General features: G+C 38.4%; 1 protein-coding gene across 1 annotated transcript in view; it reads right to left on the bottom strand.

The window, feature by feature from the left end:
- The window catches only part of LOC139935259 (cysteine-rich venom protein VAR5-like), a 48,749-nt gene extending 33,676 nt beyond the window's left edge, over positions 1–15,073 (bottom strand). The window contains exon 1 of the mRNA XM_071929769.1: positions 14,813–15,073. Within this exon, the coding sequence (XP_071785870.1) occupies positions 14,813–14,852 (40 nt within the window). The 5' untranslated portion in view covers positions 14,853–15,073. The remainder of the gene's footprint in view (positions 1–14,812) is intronic.
- Between the last annotated feature and the right edge of the window lie 510 nt (positions 15,074–15,583).

The raw sequence follows: 15,583 nt of genomic DNA, 5'->3' as shown, positions 1-15,583 counted from the left end.
GTTTTTTGATTGTCTCATTCAATAGTCATTACTGCAAAGAATACACACAATACAATGGATAGCGAGCGTTCTTGCAATAAAATAATAAGAAGAAGAAGACACAGTTATTTATTGGTCTTTTTCGAAAATAACACGATGATGTCACCTATAACTCAAGATAAGTTACCGAAAGACCCCTTTCTTTAAAAACTAAAATGCTCAAGCAGATTTCAGGTTATTTTCGATTTCCCCCTTCGATTCCAATCAGGAATGGACGCATTTTATAGACGTTTTTGCCCCAAGTGTTTTAAGATATAAGTCTTTTTACTTTTCTCCCACACCACTACTCCAAGCGTGGGGCACTCTACTGGCGTTACCACCCACATGGGCCCAATTTCACCTGATCCCATAGTGAATTGGTTTTGCATTTCTTGTTCAGCCTACACGTTCTCGAAAAAAAAAAAAAAAGACTTACATTGATTTCAACTTGTCTATTTTTATCATCAGGCGGGCGACCCACTCAATGTCATTTCGTTTTTAACCTGGGGGCCATCACATTATTCCACGAGCGAGGTGACTTGTATAATAGATTATTCTTTTGAGTATTATTTACTCCATAGTTCCTTATGGTTATAGGGATGGATAAATCCCGTTGTTAGCTAGCAGCACCTCGAGTAATTATTGTACTAATCAAGTGTTGATGTGATCTGCGGACAAGGGAGTTCAAATTTCAGAAAATGTCGATGCCTTCAAGGAATGGTACATTGATTGGTTTTATGGTGGAGAAGTCAACAAGTCTTTCCTGTTCTTTTATAGTTGTGAAGGAAAATACGATAAAATAATGGCGAAAAAAATAATAATACTATAGAAACTTGACACGATTGGTAATTGTCAAAGACCAGTCTTCTCACTTTGTGTAGCTCACCATATGCAAAAAATGACAAACCTGTGGAAATTTGAGCTCAACTGTTCGTCGCAGTTGCGAGATAATAATGAAAGAAAGAAAAAAACACCCTTGTCACACGAAGTTGTGTGCTTTTAGATGGTTGATTTCGAGACCTCAAATTCTAAATCTGAGGTCTCGAAATCAAATTCGTGGAAAATTACTTCTTTCTCGAAAACTATGTCATTTCAGGGGGAGCCGTTTCTGACAATATTTTATACCACCAACCTTCCCCCATTAATTGTCACCAAGTAAGGTTTTATGCTAATAATTATTTTGAGTAATTACCAATAGTGTCCACTGCCTTTAACATGAATAAGGGAGCTTGATCCATTGTTTGTTCAGTTTCCGAAACTGTGTCTTTATAACACGGCCACGACCCTGCCGGTTTTTAACGGTAACGCATGCAATTATGTCCTCTATGCACTACTAGCCGGAGGACATTATTGCATATGCAATAATGTCCGCCGGACGGTTTTGCATATGCAATCGTGTCCGCCCGGACGCTGCTGCATAATGCAATTGTGTCCACCCGGACACATTTGCATATGCAGTTGTGTCCGCCCCCGTGCAAAACCTTCCTTGTAGTAAATTAAACGCCCTTGGTCGACGGAACACGTTCGTCACTTTTTTTACAAGCTAAGTGCATGTTATGAATGACATGGGAAATGTTCGGTCGTCGGGTATTCGCTGCAATCATAAAACACGTGAATATTCATGCTGCATTTTCAGTGCATGCACGCTCGCTTACGCGCGCAAATGTCCGCCGGACGGTTTTTGCATAGCCCCGGACACAATTGCACATGCAAAAGTGTCCGGAGCGGACAGTATTCCATGGCGGACACAATTGCATCTGACAACGGCCGTTTCAACTTCTTTCAATGAACGGCGTCCCGTAACATCACACTATTTACTTTGTCTTATGGTAATTCATCACTCACTCATATTCTGATTATGAATTAATGATAGTCAATAAGAATTGAACTTTATTATGCTGTAACCTGGCTGCAACGGCAATCAATTCAATTCAATATTTCGGTCATGCCTTCACAATATATCCGTCAAAAGTGTGTCAGGTGCAAAGCAAGTGCCGATTTGCATTATGCTAGAAAGAACCAGGTTCTGCTTGTCCTCACCCTCGATGTGATAATGTGAATGGCAATCAGGGAAATATGGTTTCATATTCTTGGCTGCTATAATAAGTGGACTATCTCTGCCGTGTCCCCTGACATTGTGTCCAATTGCAATATCTACTGCCGTCAATTTCACAAAACTCTTCCTAACTTAAGACTAATCTTAGGACTTTAGGACGAGTCCCAACCCTGCACTGTAGCATGCAGACCTTAAAGGAACACGTTGCCTTGGATCGGTCGAGTTGGTCTTTGAAAAGCGTTTGTAACCGTTTTTTATAAAATGCATATGGTTAGAAAGATGTTGTAAAAGTAGAATACAATGATCCACACAAACATGCCTCGAAATTGCGTGGTTTTCCTTTTACCTCGTCGACTAACACGTCGGCCATTTATGGGGGTCAAAATTTTGACTCCCATAAATGGCCGACCATGTTAGTTCGCACAGTAGAAGGAAAACCACGCAATTTCGAGGCAAACTTGTGTGGATCATTGTATTCTGCTTTTAAAACATCTTTCCAACCATATGCATTTTATAAAAAACGGTTGCAAACGCTTTTGTTTTGACCAACTCGTCCGATCCAAGGCAACGTGTTCCTTTAAGATTAATACTAAGTTAGGACGAGTTACTCGTCCTAACTCGAGATAAGACGAGTTCTAACTCAACAACAACAGGAACCAACAGCAACAACAAAAACAAGAAAGAAACAAAACAGCAAAGTCACCATCAGAATGAGCATGTTGAACCAATCTTTGATAAGCAGCAAAAACGTGTGCCGTGGAAATTGTTAGTCCTAGGCAGTGGACACTATTGGTAATTACTCAAAATAATAATTAGCATAAAACCTTATACTTGGTAACGAGTAATAAGAGGTTGATAGTATAACACGTTGTGAGAAACGGCATCCCTCTGAAGTGACGTAGTTTTCAAGAAAGAAGTAATTTGCCGCGAATTTGATTTCGAGACCTCAGATTCAGAATTTGAGGTCTCGAAATCAAGCATCTGAAAGCACTCAACTTCGTGTGACAATGTGCGACAAGGATGCTTTTTTCTTTCATTAGTATCTCGCAACTTCGAAGACCGATTGAGCTCAAATTTTCACAGGTTTATTATTTTATGCATATGTTGAGATACACCAAGTGGGAAGACTAGTCTTTGACAATTACCAATAGGGTCCACTGTCTTTAAAGTACAACAACAAAAGACACAAGTACCCAAACTCAGATCTCCAATTGCAAATACTTCTATAAAGACAATGCAAACTATAAAACCGAAACAACCTTTGCTTTATTTGACATTTTAGAAGAGTTTCAGGAAAAGAAGTGGGGGTGGAGGAAAAGAAAACATACACCCACAGGAAAACCTTAACTGATTGAAGTTTACACTCAACATACAATTATTTACTTTCGAGCTGGGACTATTAAAAATAGACGGATGAAAGGGTCGTCTTATTGAAGTAAATACTTTTAGAAGTCAATGTTAGAATAATAATTGCGTTTTGCAGGCTGGAACGCATTTCGTAACAAAACAAGGTATATAAACATTGTGTGACCATTAAAGGGAAGGTACGTGTTTGGTAATTACTCATAACAAATATTAACTCAAAAACTTACTTGGTAACGAGCATTGGAGAGCTGTTGATGGTATAAAACATTGTGGAAAACGACTCCCTCTGAAGTAAAGTATTTTTTTTAGAAAGGGGTAAATTCTCACTAAAATAATAAAAGACTTCTAGCTAGAAGTCTTTTATTCCTATCTGAATGCACACAAATTCGTCCAACAAGGGTGTTTTTTCTTTCATCATTTTCTCGCAACTTCGATGATCGATTGACCCCAAATCTTCACAGGTTTGTTATTTCATGCATATGTTCAGATGCACGAACTGTGAAGACTAGTATTTGACAATTACCAGTATTGTCTAGTGTCTATAAAATAAGCAAGTACAAAATGTCTTCAACGGTGCAAACACTTTCAATTTTTGTTTCTTGTTCCCGTAAGTTCATTTCTTACGGATTTGATGATTTAGTTGGTAATAAAATGTGTGAATTCACCCAGACTTAAGAGAGGGGGTTATGGTATTGCCACAAGCCTGTTAACTTTCTAGGTTTGTTTCATGCAAAGTTTCAAATGTCACTGATCATGCGCACTATCCATATTTTGAACAAAGGTGCATGAACCAATACAGTTTCCGTTCATTCACAAGTTAAAATAACATTTCCGTTGAAAACATTCCGCTCATGTAGCTGTTTAATAGAACGAAACTAAATAGTGTATTCTGGATGCTACAAAGCAGTCTCCCGGGATCGGGTTGATGTGGTTTTAAAACCTAAAAAACCTTTTAGTAGTAATTATTTGTCAATCTTATATATATATATATATTTATATGTCAATATGAAATCAATTGAAAGGTCCATTAATCTAATATGCAACACTTCGTAACGGTCGTACGTCGCGATGTAGAATGCAATGGGTTTTGTAAATCTACACAAGTGTACATTTATTTTTGTCCATGAAATTGAAATACAATTTAATCCCGTCATGAGAGGTACTCTAACCTTCAGAATCAAGTGTTTCGCACGCATCATTTGGCAAACACGTCATGGTTTGCTTCGCCTGAAACCCTACAAGCTCTCACGACGGTTTTAGGCCAAATTGAAGCGTTATAATAAAACTCGGCCCACTACAAAAACAGATACTTAGAGAGAAATAAAGAGAGAAAGAAAGCGGAAAATATCCGCCCTCAGCACTCGATGACAAAATAATAACAGCGATATTTGGTTGATTTGTCTGAGTGGCAGCAATCTGCCATGATATTTTTCGCTCCGCATGATAATCGATTTATTAATGGTGATCGGGGCCCAATTCCATAGCGCTGCTTAACAGTGAGCACATTATTTTTGAGTGCTTACTGTAGCAGAACAAAATTGCTAAAGCATTAGCGTATTTCACAGGTTAGCAGAACAATTGGGCGGCCATATTGCGTGTTTACCGTGGATTTGCATTGTGACGTCATTTAATTTCGTGCGGTAAGCAATGGAAGGTTAGCATGCCTTTTCGTGTGCTTACGGTTAGCAGCGTTATGAAATAGAAATCGCACAGTAAGCGAAAAATTGGCAGCGCTATGAAATTGGGCCCGGGTCTTTGATCACCGCATCGTCATGTGATGCTAAGGACTCCGTTCAAAGTGTCGTGTATCATGTTGTGTTTCATCCTGCATCAGCCCTATGTATCCAAACCGAGGTCGGAAGGAATAATTAGTCTGGCCTCCATCGAGAGATAGCTGTTCGGCGCTTGACAAAGCGTTCAAGATGGCGAAAGATTCAAACCGGTTGTTTGTCTGTATAATACGATAATGCGTAACCCGACATTTCATTTCAGACCCTTTTGCACATGACGTCATTAATTTTTTTTTTTTATTCATGCAAAATGAACCTGGCAGTAACCACGTCAACTGTTAGAGTTTCAATGTTCATAACTACGTCGAATTCCCTCATCTCTGTTTTTTCTCCTCCCAGACCGGATTATTTCTTGACGGATTATTTCTCGATCGTATTTCATTCGGATTATCGTGAATTTAGCGCCAATGGCACTTTTGACGATCCCTTGGTGTCAAATTAATTATCCACATAATTTTTATTTTTCAACTTTACAGAAAGTGAAGACTATTCCTGAAAGATTCTTGTTTTGATATAATAATTGTAAGCAGTAACGTATCATTTTCATGTTGTTATTGAATTGTTGACTTCAAACTTACTTTTTGCGGAAAAAAAAATGAACTGCCGATCAACAACGTAAAGAGAGGGTGATCTGCGGGAGGGGGGGTTAAAGCCATTGGAAACTTTCGGTATAAACAGTATTGTCCTAAGGCCCACACTTCGTGTATTACAACTTATATATAAAATAACAAACCTGTGAAAACTTGGGCTCAATCGGTCATCGGAGTCGGGAGAAAATCACGGGAAAACCCACCCTACTGTTTCCGCACGTTTCGCCGTGTCATGACTTGTGTTAAAAATGAATCCGTAATTCTCGCTATCGAGAATTTATAACTATTTTAATGTTTTCTCCAAAAGTAAAGCCTTTCATGGAATAATATTTCAAGAGAAGTTTTTCACCATTCCCTTCTGTAAACCCTGTAAGTTATTTGTAAATCTGTGAACTTTTATTTTTTGTTCTGTTCCGAAAGTGTATAATGGCTTTAAGTGGACAAGAAACCTATTACTGGAGGATTAACGGCCGATCCAATTGGACGAAGATCAAACAGGGCAGATATATTTGTCTCCGTTTTGGAGACGAAAAAAAGTGGAAGAACTCATCTGTTTTCAGAAGGCATCAATCACTAATTAAATTACAATGTTGATGTAAGTTGCTTTCACGAGCAAACAAAATCGCATCTGGGAAAAGGTCAGACGTGATTCTCACGAGTCAACACAATTATTAATATTGCGATGGCGTGATGATCTCTGCTCGAGTTCAGACATTGATGCGACAAACTCGTAATGTGATTTACTTGTACTATAAAGGGGCGCTGTAAACCCAACTTGTTTTCAAGCATGTGTGTTCTCCCTTAAAGACAGTGGACACTATTGGTTATTGTCAAAGAATAGCCTTCTCAAATAGTGTATCTCAACATATGCTTAAAATAACAAACCTGTGAAAATTTGAGCTCAATTGGTCGTCGAAGATATTAATGAACGAAAAAACACCCTTGTCACACCCGAAGTTTTGTGCTTTCAGATGTTTTATTTCGTGACCTCAAAATCCAATTCTGAGGTCTCGAAATCAAATTCGTTGAGAATTACTTCTTTCACGAAAACTACGTTACATCAGAGGGAGCCGTTTCTCACAATGTTTTTTACTACCAACCTCTCCCCTTACTCGTTACCAAGTAAGGTTTCATGCTAATAATTATTTTGAGTAGCTACCAATAGCATGTCCACTGCCTTAATGAGGCGAATTACATTACCAAGTACAACTTTATTGAAACGATATTGAAATTTCCTTGCTGCTAAATGCGGCGCAGCACCTTTTTTTGTAAACCCTTAGAGGCAGTGGACACAATTGGTAATTACTCAAAAATAATTATTATCATAAAACCTTTCTTGATTAAGAGTAATGGGGAGAGGTTGATAGTATAAAACATTGCGAGAAACAGCTCCCTCTAAAGTGACATAGGTTTCGAGAAAGAAGTAATTTTCCACGAAATTGATTTCGAGACCTCAAGTTTAGAATTTGAGGTCTCGAAATCAAGCATCAGAAAGCACACAACTTCGTGTGACAATGTTTTTTTTTCTTCTTCATTATTATCTCGTAACTTCGACGACCGATTGAGCTCAAATTTTCACAGGTTTGTTATTTTATGCTTATGTTGAGATACACCAACTGTGAAGACAAGTCTTTGACAATATTACTAATAGTGTCCACTGTCTTTAAGGTCCTCCTTTGGTTCACATGATTCAACAACTTATAAACCTGTCTTAGCAAAAAAGTCTTTGAGACGCACTATAAGATAACAAGCTACGCAGGAACTACACTTCTTGACTGTGTCAACTTTAGGCTATCACCGTGAACTCTTACAATATCTGCTAACCAGCAATACACTTCGAAGCTATACATTTAAAATCAACGCGAGTTTTAGGCGAGTTTCTAAACATTCAATAACAATTGCCTTTAAAAATGTCTGCATATTCCTCAGAGATTATGATGCGACTATTTTGTTTTATGCGGCTCAATTACAATTGCAGCGGGCAATGACGTGAGCGAGCTTTTAAATGGATTTCTCCCCAGGCCGCTTGTCTTTTTGTTAATCAATTTCACCGAGAAAAAAACACACACAAGTCTTTTTTTGTATTTTATAAATCCATTAAAATAATGTTTCTACACTGGCTCGTAAAACGTTGCTGTCAACAACATTAATTCAACTATGGCGAGAGAACAAGCTGTCTGTATGGAAGGAAGAGAGAAACAACAATCTGTGCAAAAGCCTAGTTTTAAAAAACATCAAAAAGTGTTTAAATACCCTACAGCTGTCGATTTCACAAAGAGTTAGGAATCGTTTTATCTCGAGTTAGGACGAGTGACTCGTCCTAAGGATAAATCTTAAGGTCGTCATGCTGAAGTGCAGGGTTAGGAATCGTCCTAAGTCATAAGATTAGTCCTAAGTTAGGAAGAGTTTTGTGAAATCAACGGCTGGACACTTTTAGTAATTGTCAAAGACCAGTCTTCTCACTTGGTGTATCTCAACATATGCATAAAATAACAAACCTGTAAACATTTCAACTCAATCGGTCATCGAAGTTGCGAAAAAAAAAACCAAAAATATCTCTGTCACACGAAGCTTTCAGATGCTTGATTTCGAGACCTCAAATTCCAAATCTGAGGTCTCGAAATCAAATTCGTGGAAACAATACTACGTTACGCCAGAGGGAGCCGTTTCTCACAATGTTTTATACTATCAACAGCTCCCCATTACTCATTACCAGGTATGGTTTTATGCTAATAGTTATTTTAAGTAATTACCAACAGTGTCCACTTCCTTTAAAAAAAAAGTTTGGTTATTCCGTTTTTGAAAACGCAGTTGCAAAATGTTTCTGGCACATTGTAATATTTCATTCATTTCTTAAATTGTGTTTTTTCGTGTTTTCTTTTTAAATGCTAGAATGTACATTTGATTACAACAAAGACTATCAATTTTCTCTCCAAAAGTGCAAGTTAAGTTAATCAAAATTACTGTCGATCCGCCCAAGGGGCATAAAAATCGCCGAGTTAAAAAGGAAATCCATAAACAACGACAACCAACTACAACTATCATACTAGAACACGCTTGCGTTTAAGTTGTTTTGGCGCGAAAGAAGTAGCCAATTCAAACGTGGCCTTTTGGAACGTGGTGAACCGTGCAATACGATGTTTATTCCGTTTCTGCTCTCTCAACCGAGGCTGATCCATTGCTAAAAGTAACACCAGCCATAAAAACAACCCACTCCTGACAAAAATCCGTTCACTGGATGGAGCAGGTGTCTGTATCCAGTCCGTCTTGGGCAGCCAAACCCCCCCTCCTGGCCCTCCCCCCGGAGGAAAGATTACAACCCGGTTTGCGTAATCTCGCGGTGTTTGTGGTAGGAATCATAACATAGTACACGTCGAGACCAGAGGCTTTCAGCTGTTGATGAACGCCTCACATTAAGAAACAACCTCCTCCCGAAATTGAGAGCCCAACCTGTGTTGTAATGTTACACTGTGTAGAAATACGATGTGAGATCAGACTTGACACGGGTCGTAATTAGTTTTACCGAGGTGTGACTAATCAAGCCCTTAACACCCACTACATGGGTCAATGTTATATTTTTCTTACGGAAATGACGTGCGCGCGTACATAAGTACATCAATCATGATACTTGGATAGTTATTAAAAATTATAGTTTCTTGATATCCTGTATATTAGATTAAGATTTATGATGCTCAAGGCCGAAGGCAACTTTGTTTGTATTGATTGTCATTATCATGGAACCGTCAAGCAACGCACGGCCGTTTTTGAAAATCAATCCCATGATGATGTGATCATTATTGTTTTCCCTCCATCAGCGGGGGAGTGTACTTCTGGGTGTTTTTGTTGTTTCTGTTGTTGTTGTAGCTGTTGTTGATGTTGTTATTGTCGTTGTTGTTGTTGTTGTTGTTGTTGTTGTTGTTGTTGTTGTTGTTGTTGTAGCTGTTGCTGTTGTTGTTGTTGTTGTTGTTGTTGTTGTTGTTGTTGTTGTTGTTGTTGTTGTTGTTGTTGTTGTTGTTGTTGTTGTTGCTGCTGTCATGCTGCTGTCATGCTGCTGGTGCTGTGTTGCTGTTGTTGTTGTTGCTGTTGTTGTGTTGTTGGTGTTGTTGGTGTTGTTGTCGTTGTCGTTATAATCGTCACCGTCGTCATTGTTGTTGTTATTGTTGTTGTTGTCACCGTCGTCGTCGTCGTTGTTGTTGTTATTGTTGTTGTTAATTTTGTTGTTGTTATTGTTGTTGATGTCTTCGTCGTCGTCGTCGTCGTCGTCGTCATCGTCGATTTTGTCATTGTCGTTGTGCAGCAAGAAAAAACAAGAATGATACCACAAGAACAACTGCAGCAGCAACATAAACAAAGCAGCACAAATGAAAACATCAACAGCAGCTGGAACATCAACAAGTTTATGCAAATATGTAGTCAACAGCAAGAACGTTATCCCTAGCATTGTACATCAGCATCACCTCCGTTAAGAACAATACGACCACTGGAGTACACACAACAAGACTCGTAGCTACACCAACAACTCAATGAAGACAAGAGGACAATAAACCGAAACGTCGAGTTGTTTGCACAAAAATCTCTCGTTTGAGCTGTTAGACAACCTTCCCTTCGATGATACAATTTTTTGTTTGTATACGTTTAATCATCATGTTTTAAATCCATAACTTAGTAAAAAATACAAGCGAAATCCTACATCAGTGTTGTAAAGGTTGTTTTAGCGCAAACGAAATGTTGGTCCTCACTAACCTGAAAAACCTGTCGTCCACGAACAAACAGAAAACTATTTTTGGTTGTGAGCAGCTACAGTGACGAATGACGTGAAGTGAGTCGACCAACGCAAAGATCGCTATTCAATAATGACCAAAATAAGTCAAGATTGATAAATGACTTATGTATACATCATACACAATAATACCGAAGAATACCAACGAATCCAGACAGTTTTCTTGGTGTTGAAAAACGAGTAAAATTTCACCAATCCGTTGGTATAAATAACACACCACAAACCATACCCGGGGGAAAAAAAAGTGTTCAAAAAACAACAACTTGTTGATTTATAAGATACTTATTACACAAACAGAAATGAAGACACTTCTAACGCAGATGCCATAAACCCAAGTGTCTTCCTGTAAACTTTCCATCATAACGAACTTGTTTCTCTTTTTACGGGCAAATGTATGGTAATTCCTTCTGCGAAAATAACTAGCGCAAAGATCATTTTAAACCTCCCGTCAACTGTTGTTTACAAACACCCATACCAAGGCCTCTACCTCCCCGAAGCAAGTTTTTTTTTTAAAGGAATCCGCTCTCCTGTGGATTAAGGGGTTACATTCAGAAGGAAATAGATACAGTTATTTTGGGGTACCGTTCCTAACAGCCCTGTTCCGAGTACAACAACCGAAAGGTCAGTTTATGCTAGCCCTGTATAGGACTCTTTCTCTGTACACAAAACGAAAGTGTAAGGCCGCCAGGGCTAAGTTTATGCCGATATGAGATCGCCTTGGTAACCGAGGTTTCAAGTTAAACAATTAGTAGAGAGTAACTATACACAAAATATCCTTGCGGTCTTTCCTATAAAAACCCCCCAACATTTTTGCACATTTCGTCGACTCTTTAGTTTTTTCCCAACTCCATCCGTCAATCTAAAAAATAATAATAATAATAATAACGATCATAAAAAAACTATGCCTATCCATGAAAAAAAATGCAAAACACATTTAATTGATAGTTTTATGTAAATCTCAAGTCAACAGTGTTGGAGCGTTAATGAATGTGAAAGTGTCCTCATTATTTCATCCACCATTTTTCGATACAAAGATCATAATTTTTGAATGAGTTAAAGGCAGTGCACACTATTGGTAATTACTCAAAATAATTGTTAGCATAAAACCTTACTTGGTAACGAGTAATGGGTCGAGGTGGGTGGTATAACACATTGTGAGAAACGGCTCCCTCTGAAGTAACATAGTTTTGGAGAAAGAAGTACTTTTCCACGAATTTGATTTCGAGACCTCACGTTCTAAACTTGAGGTCACGAAATCAAATTCGTGGAAAATTACTTCTTTCTCCAAAAATATGTCACTTCAGAGGGAGCTGTTTCTCACAATGTTTTATACCACCAACCTCTCCCCATTACTTGTCACCAAGAAAGGGTTTATGCTAATAATTGTTTTGAGTAATTACCAATAGTAATTAATTTTTAAGTTATCCTTTATTCTTTTTGCCGATGACACCAATGTTTTCTTTAGTCATAGTAACTTAAAGGAGGCAGTTTCAGTAATGAACTCAGAACTGCATAAGGTTTCATTGTGGTTTAAATGTAACAAACTATCAATTAATGAAAAGAAAACTTGCTTTATGTTATTTTCAAATATATGTAAAGATGACAACACCAATATTTATATAAACAACTCTAAAATAAGCCAAGTTAATTCTTTTAGATTTCTAGGTGTTATAATTGACAGCAACCTTACATGGAAGTCTCACTGCCAAAAGATTCACACATCAGTTTCCCAAATATTGGGTGTTCTACGTAAACTTAAACATATTCTGCCTAGAAATGTGCTTTTCTCTATTTATACGCTGGCATTGCCCCACTTTCAATACGGAATTCTAGCCTGGGGAAATACTCATGCTTCTTACCTGAACAAGCTATTAATCGTACAGAAGAAATCCTTGAGAGTTATAGCCAATTCTAGCTTTAGAGAGCACACTGCACCCCTTTTCAAGCAATTTAAAACACTCGATATTTTTAAACTGTATAAATATCATCTTGGGGTCCTTATGTTTAAGTTTGAATCTAACTTGTTACCAGGTAACGTAAGACTCCTCTTTACGAGAAATATTGACATCCATTCACATAACACTAGATCAGCTACTAAAATTCATATTGGAAAGGCTCGGACCACTTTATTTATGAAAACAGTCAGACATCAAGGCCCCCTACTCTGGAATCAGCTCACCCCAATACCTTCATTTAGAACTGTGCACAGCTTCAAAAAATACATGAAAAACCTACTTATAACCAGTATCGTCTAAAATGACACCACCTGTAACTACACGCGTACCATGATTATCCATTCCAAATTATCAAGTTTTGTAATTTCCTAAATAATGTTCTGTTAATTTTCCTTTTTGTTATCAACTCTCAATATGTATTTATGGCTGCATAGCAAACAATTTTTTTCAAAACAGTTTAATTACAAACAATCATTGTTTTGTGTTATTTTTGCTGTTTGCACTATACCTTTCACCGTACCTTAATTTCAATAATCAATATTGTTATTGTTATAAACTAAAACCTATTAATTTACATTATAAAGGGTCCAGGCTCTGTACAAGCCTAGGCTTTTTCCTGGTGCCCTCCTCTTATCACTCGTTGTTCTTATTTCTTGTATGTTTCATGATTATTTATTGTGATATTTGGAAATAAAAACAAACAAACAAACAAACAAACAAACAAACAATAGTGTCCAATAAAATTACCAATAAAATTTTACTCTTTCGTCTTCCATCATCGCGTGCATTTGTCAGATCACAAAAAACCTCGTTGCGCCCATTCGAAGTAACTTACAGATTACCACAACCGGAGGACCTTCAATCCACAAATATTTTCCTAGCCTTGCTCAAGGCAGTCGAATTATTCACTCCGAAAAAAGACCGCCGCTGTATAAAAACCCAGCCGTATCCACTGTGCGTAAAACCCAGCCGTATTCACTGTGCGTAACATCGCACGACACGATGCCCCCGTACACTATCCGCATGCGGAGGCCGTCAGGCCGACAGCCTTGTAGGATCTGTGTTGAAGCCACTGACATCATTACTATAATAAGCGAAGAGTTCCCACGGTCAGCTCATTACCATAATGCCCGCGAAAGACGAGACATGTTTACCTCACACACCACCACCACGGACGCATGATAGGGTCCAAAGGTCGTGGTAAGGGAAGTGCGTGATTGGACGTCAAAATGAATAATTCATTTGCCTCACATCCTGTGTTGTCTGATAGGTCTGACGAACGATATACATATTCATGAGCTGCATACTAGCCTATCCTCGAGCCCCCCCAATTTCGTCCACTATTGGAATTTTTTCAATACAACACATTAAAACGGGAAGATACAGATCCGACAAGGCTGTCGGTCTGACGGCCTCCGCATGCGGTTAGTGGTGTACGAGTGCGATGACTTGTGTGAACAGTATTCGTGCGATGTGACAGTGTGTATACGGGTGGGTCATTCGGTGTGATCGCACACACCATGCACAGAGTATACGGCGGGTGGGTTTACAGCTGCGTCTTTTCGGAGCGAATAATGCGACTGCCTTGAGCAAGGCTAATATTTTTCCATAAAATCAGTGCTGAGTTAATTCAATGCACTTAGTTTATACCATTTACAGCATTGTGTGATAGTTTGCCTCTAAACAAATTATTTTTATTTAAAACCGGTCGTCGTGTCCAAATTGTTTGCTGCTCGGCAGGCAGGCGAATTCTGACTGCAACGATGTAGCATCAGATATTTCTGACGCATCATTTGCACTGATTGGTATAAACGTACACATCATTGGCACTGATACACACACATGCGAGATCGGTTGTTAAAGGCAGTAGACACTATTGGTAATTGTCAAAGACTAATCTTCACAGTTGGTGTATCTCAACATATGCATAAAATAACAAACCTGTGAAAATTTGAGCTCAATCGGTCATCGAACTTGCGAGATAATAATGAAAGAAAAAACACCCTTGTCATACGAAGTTGTGTGCTTTCAGATGCTTGATTTCGAGACTTGAGGTCTCGAAATCAAGTTTGTGGAAAATTACTTCTTTCTCGAAAACTACGTCACTTCACAGGGAGCTGTTTCTCACAATGTTTTATACCATCAACCTCTCCCCATTACTGGTAATCAAGAAAGGTTTTATTCTAATAATTATTTTGAGTAATTACCAATAGTGTCCACTGCCTTTAATAGCGACATACAGAGTTCTTTTTACTTACCATAGAACAAACAGATGAGGAACGTCAGATGTCTTGTCATAATGCTTGCAATCAGCCACAAAATATTTCTGAAGTCTCCACGTCTTATTTGGCCCCCACTCGCTCGGTGTCAAACTATACTGGTCAGTCTTCAACAACAAAACACCCTGGCCACGGCGGGTTGTTTAATTTGTTGTTTGTACTAAATTAAAGTGATTTTGATATCTACTACACACACGGCACGACACACAATACAATTATAATTGTACAAAACCCTCGTACGCTGGCAGACGATACTCACGAGCAAAAGTCATCCACGCGCCTTTTTATACGAGCACATTGACAGTGATATGCAACGCGAGCCCCGATTGGCCAAAAGAAACAATCGGTCCCGCCCCTTTTTGAGCAAATACCATACACGGAGAGTTTTCCCTGCGCAAAACGCCAATTGCAAGGGAGAGCCTGGGGCTGGCCGTGACTTTTCACGCATTGATTTTCTCCTTGGAGGCAAATATGTTGTTCTGATTTCACATCTTGAGGTCACCATTTTCTGAAAACTTGATAAAATATGTTACAGATGCTGAACAACTCTTTTAAAACTCGATACGCACAACAATTGCGCTTCATTTGTACACTCTAAATATAAAAAAAAATTCACGTGCTGTTTGCGAAGGCCTACTGTAGGAAATAGTTTAAATTAAAGATTTGTCATACATTATCGTCATTGTATCTGGAATATCTTTTGCAAATTTTGTTTCTGAATTCATTTTGATTCCCCTACCCAAACGTAAC

The sequence above is a fragment of the Asterias amurensis genome, chromosome 3, assembly GCF_032118995.1.
Source record: "Asterias amurensis chromosome 3, ASM3211899v1".
In the NCBI taxonomy this organism is placed as follows: Eukaryota; Metazoa; Echinodermata; class Asteroidea; order Forcipulatida; family Asteriidae; genus Asterias; species Asterias amurensis.
The sequence above is the reverse complement of the archived record's forward strand: the minus strand, read 5'-3'. Positions and strand labels throughout refer to the sequence as shown.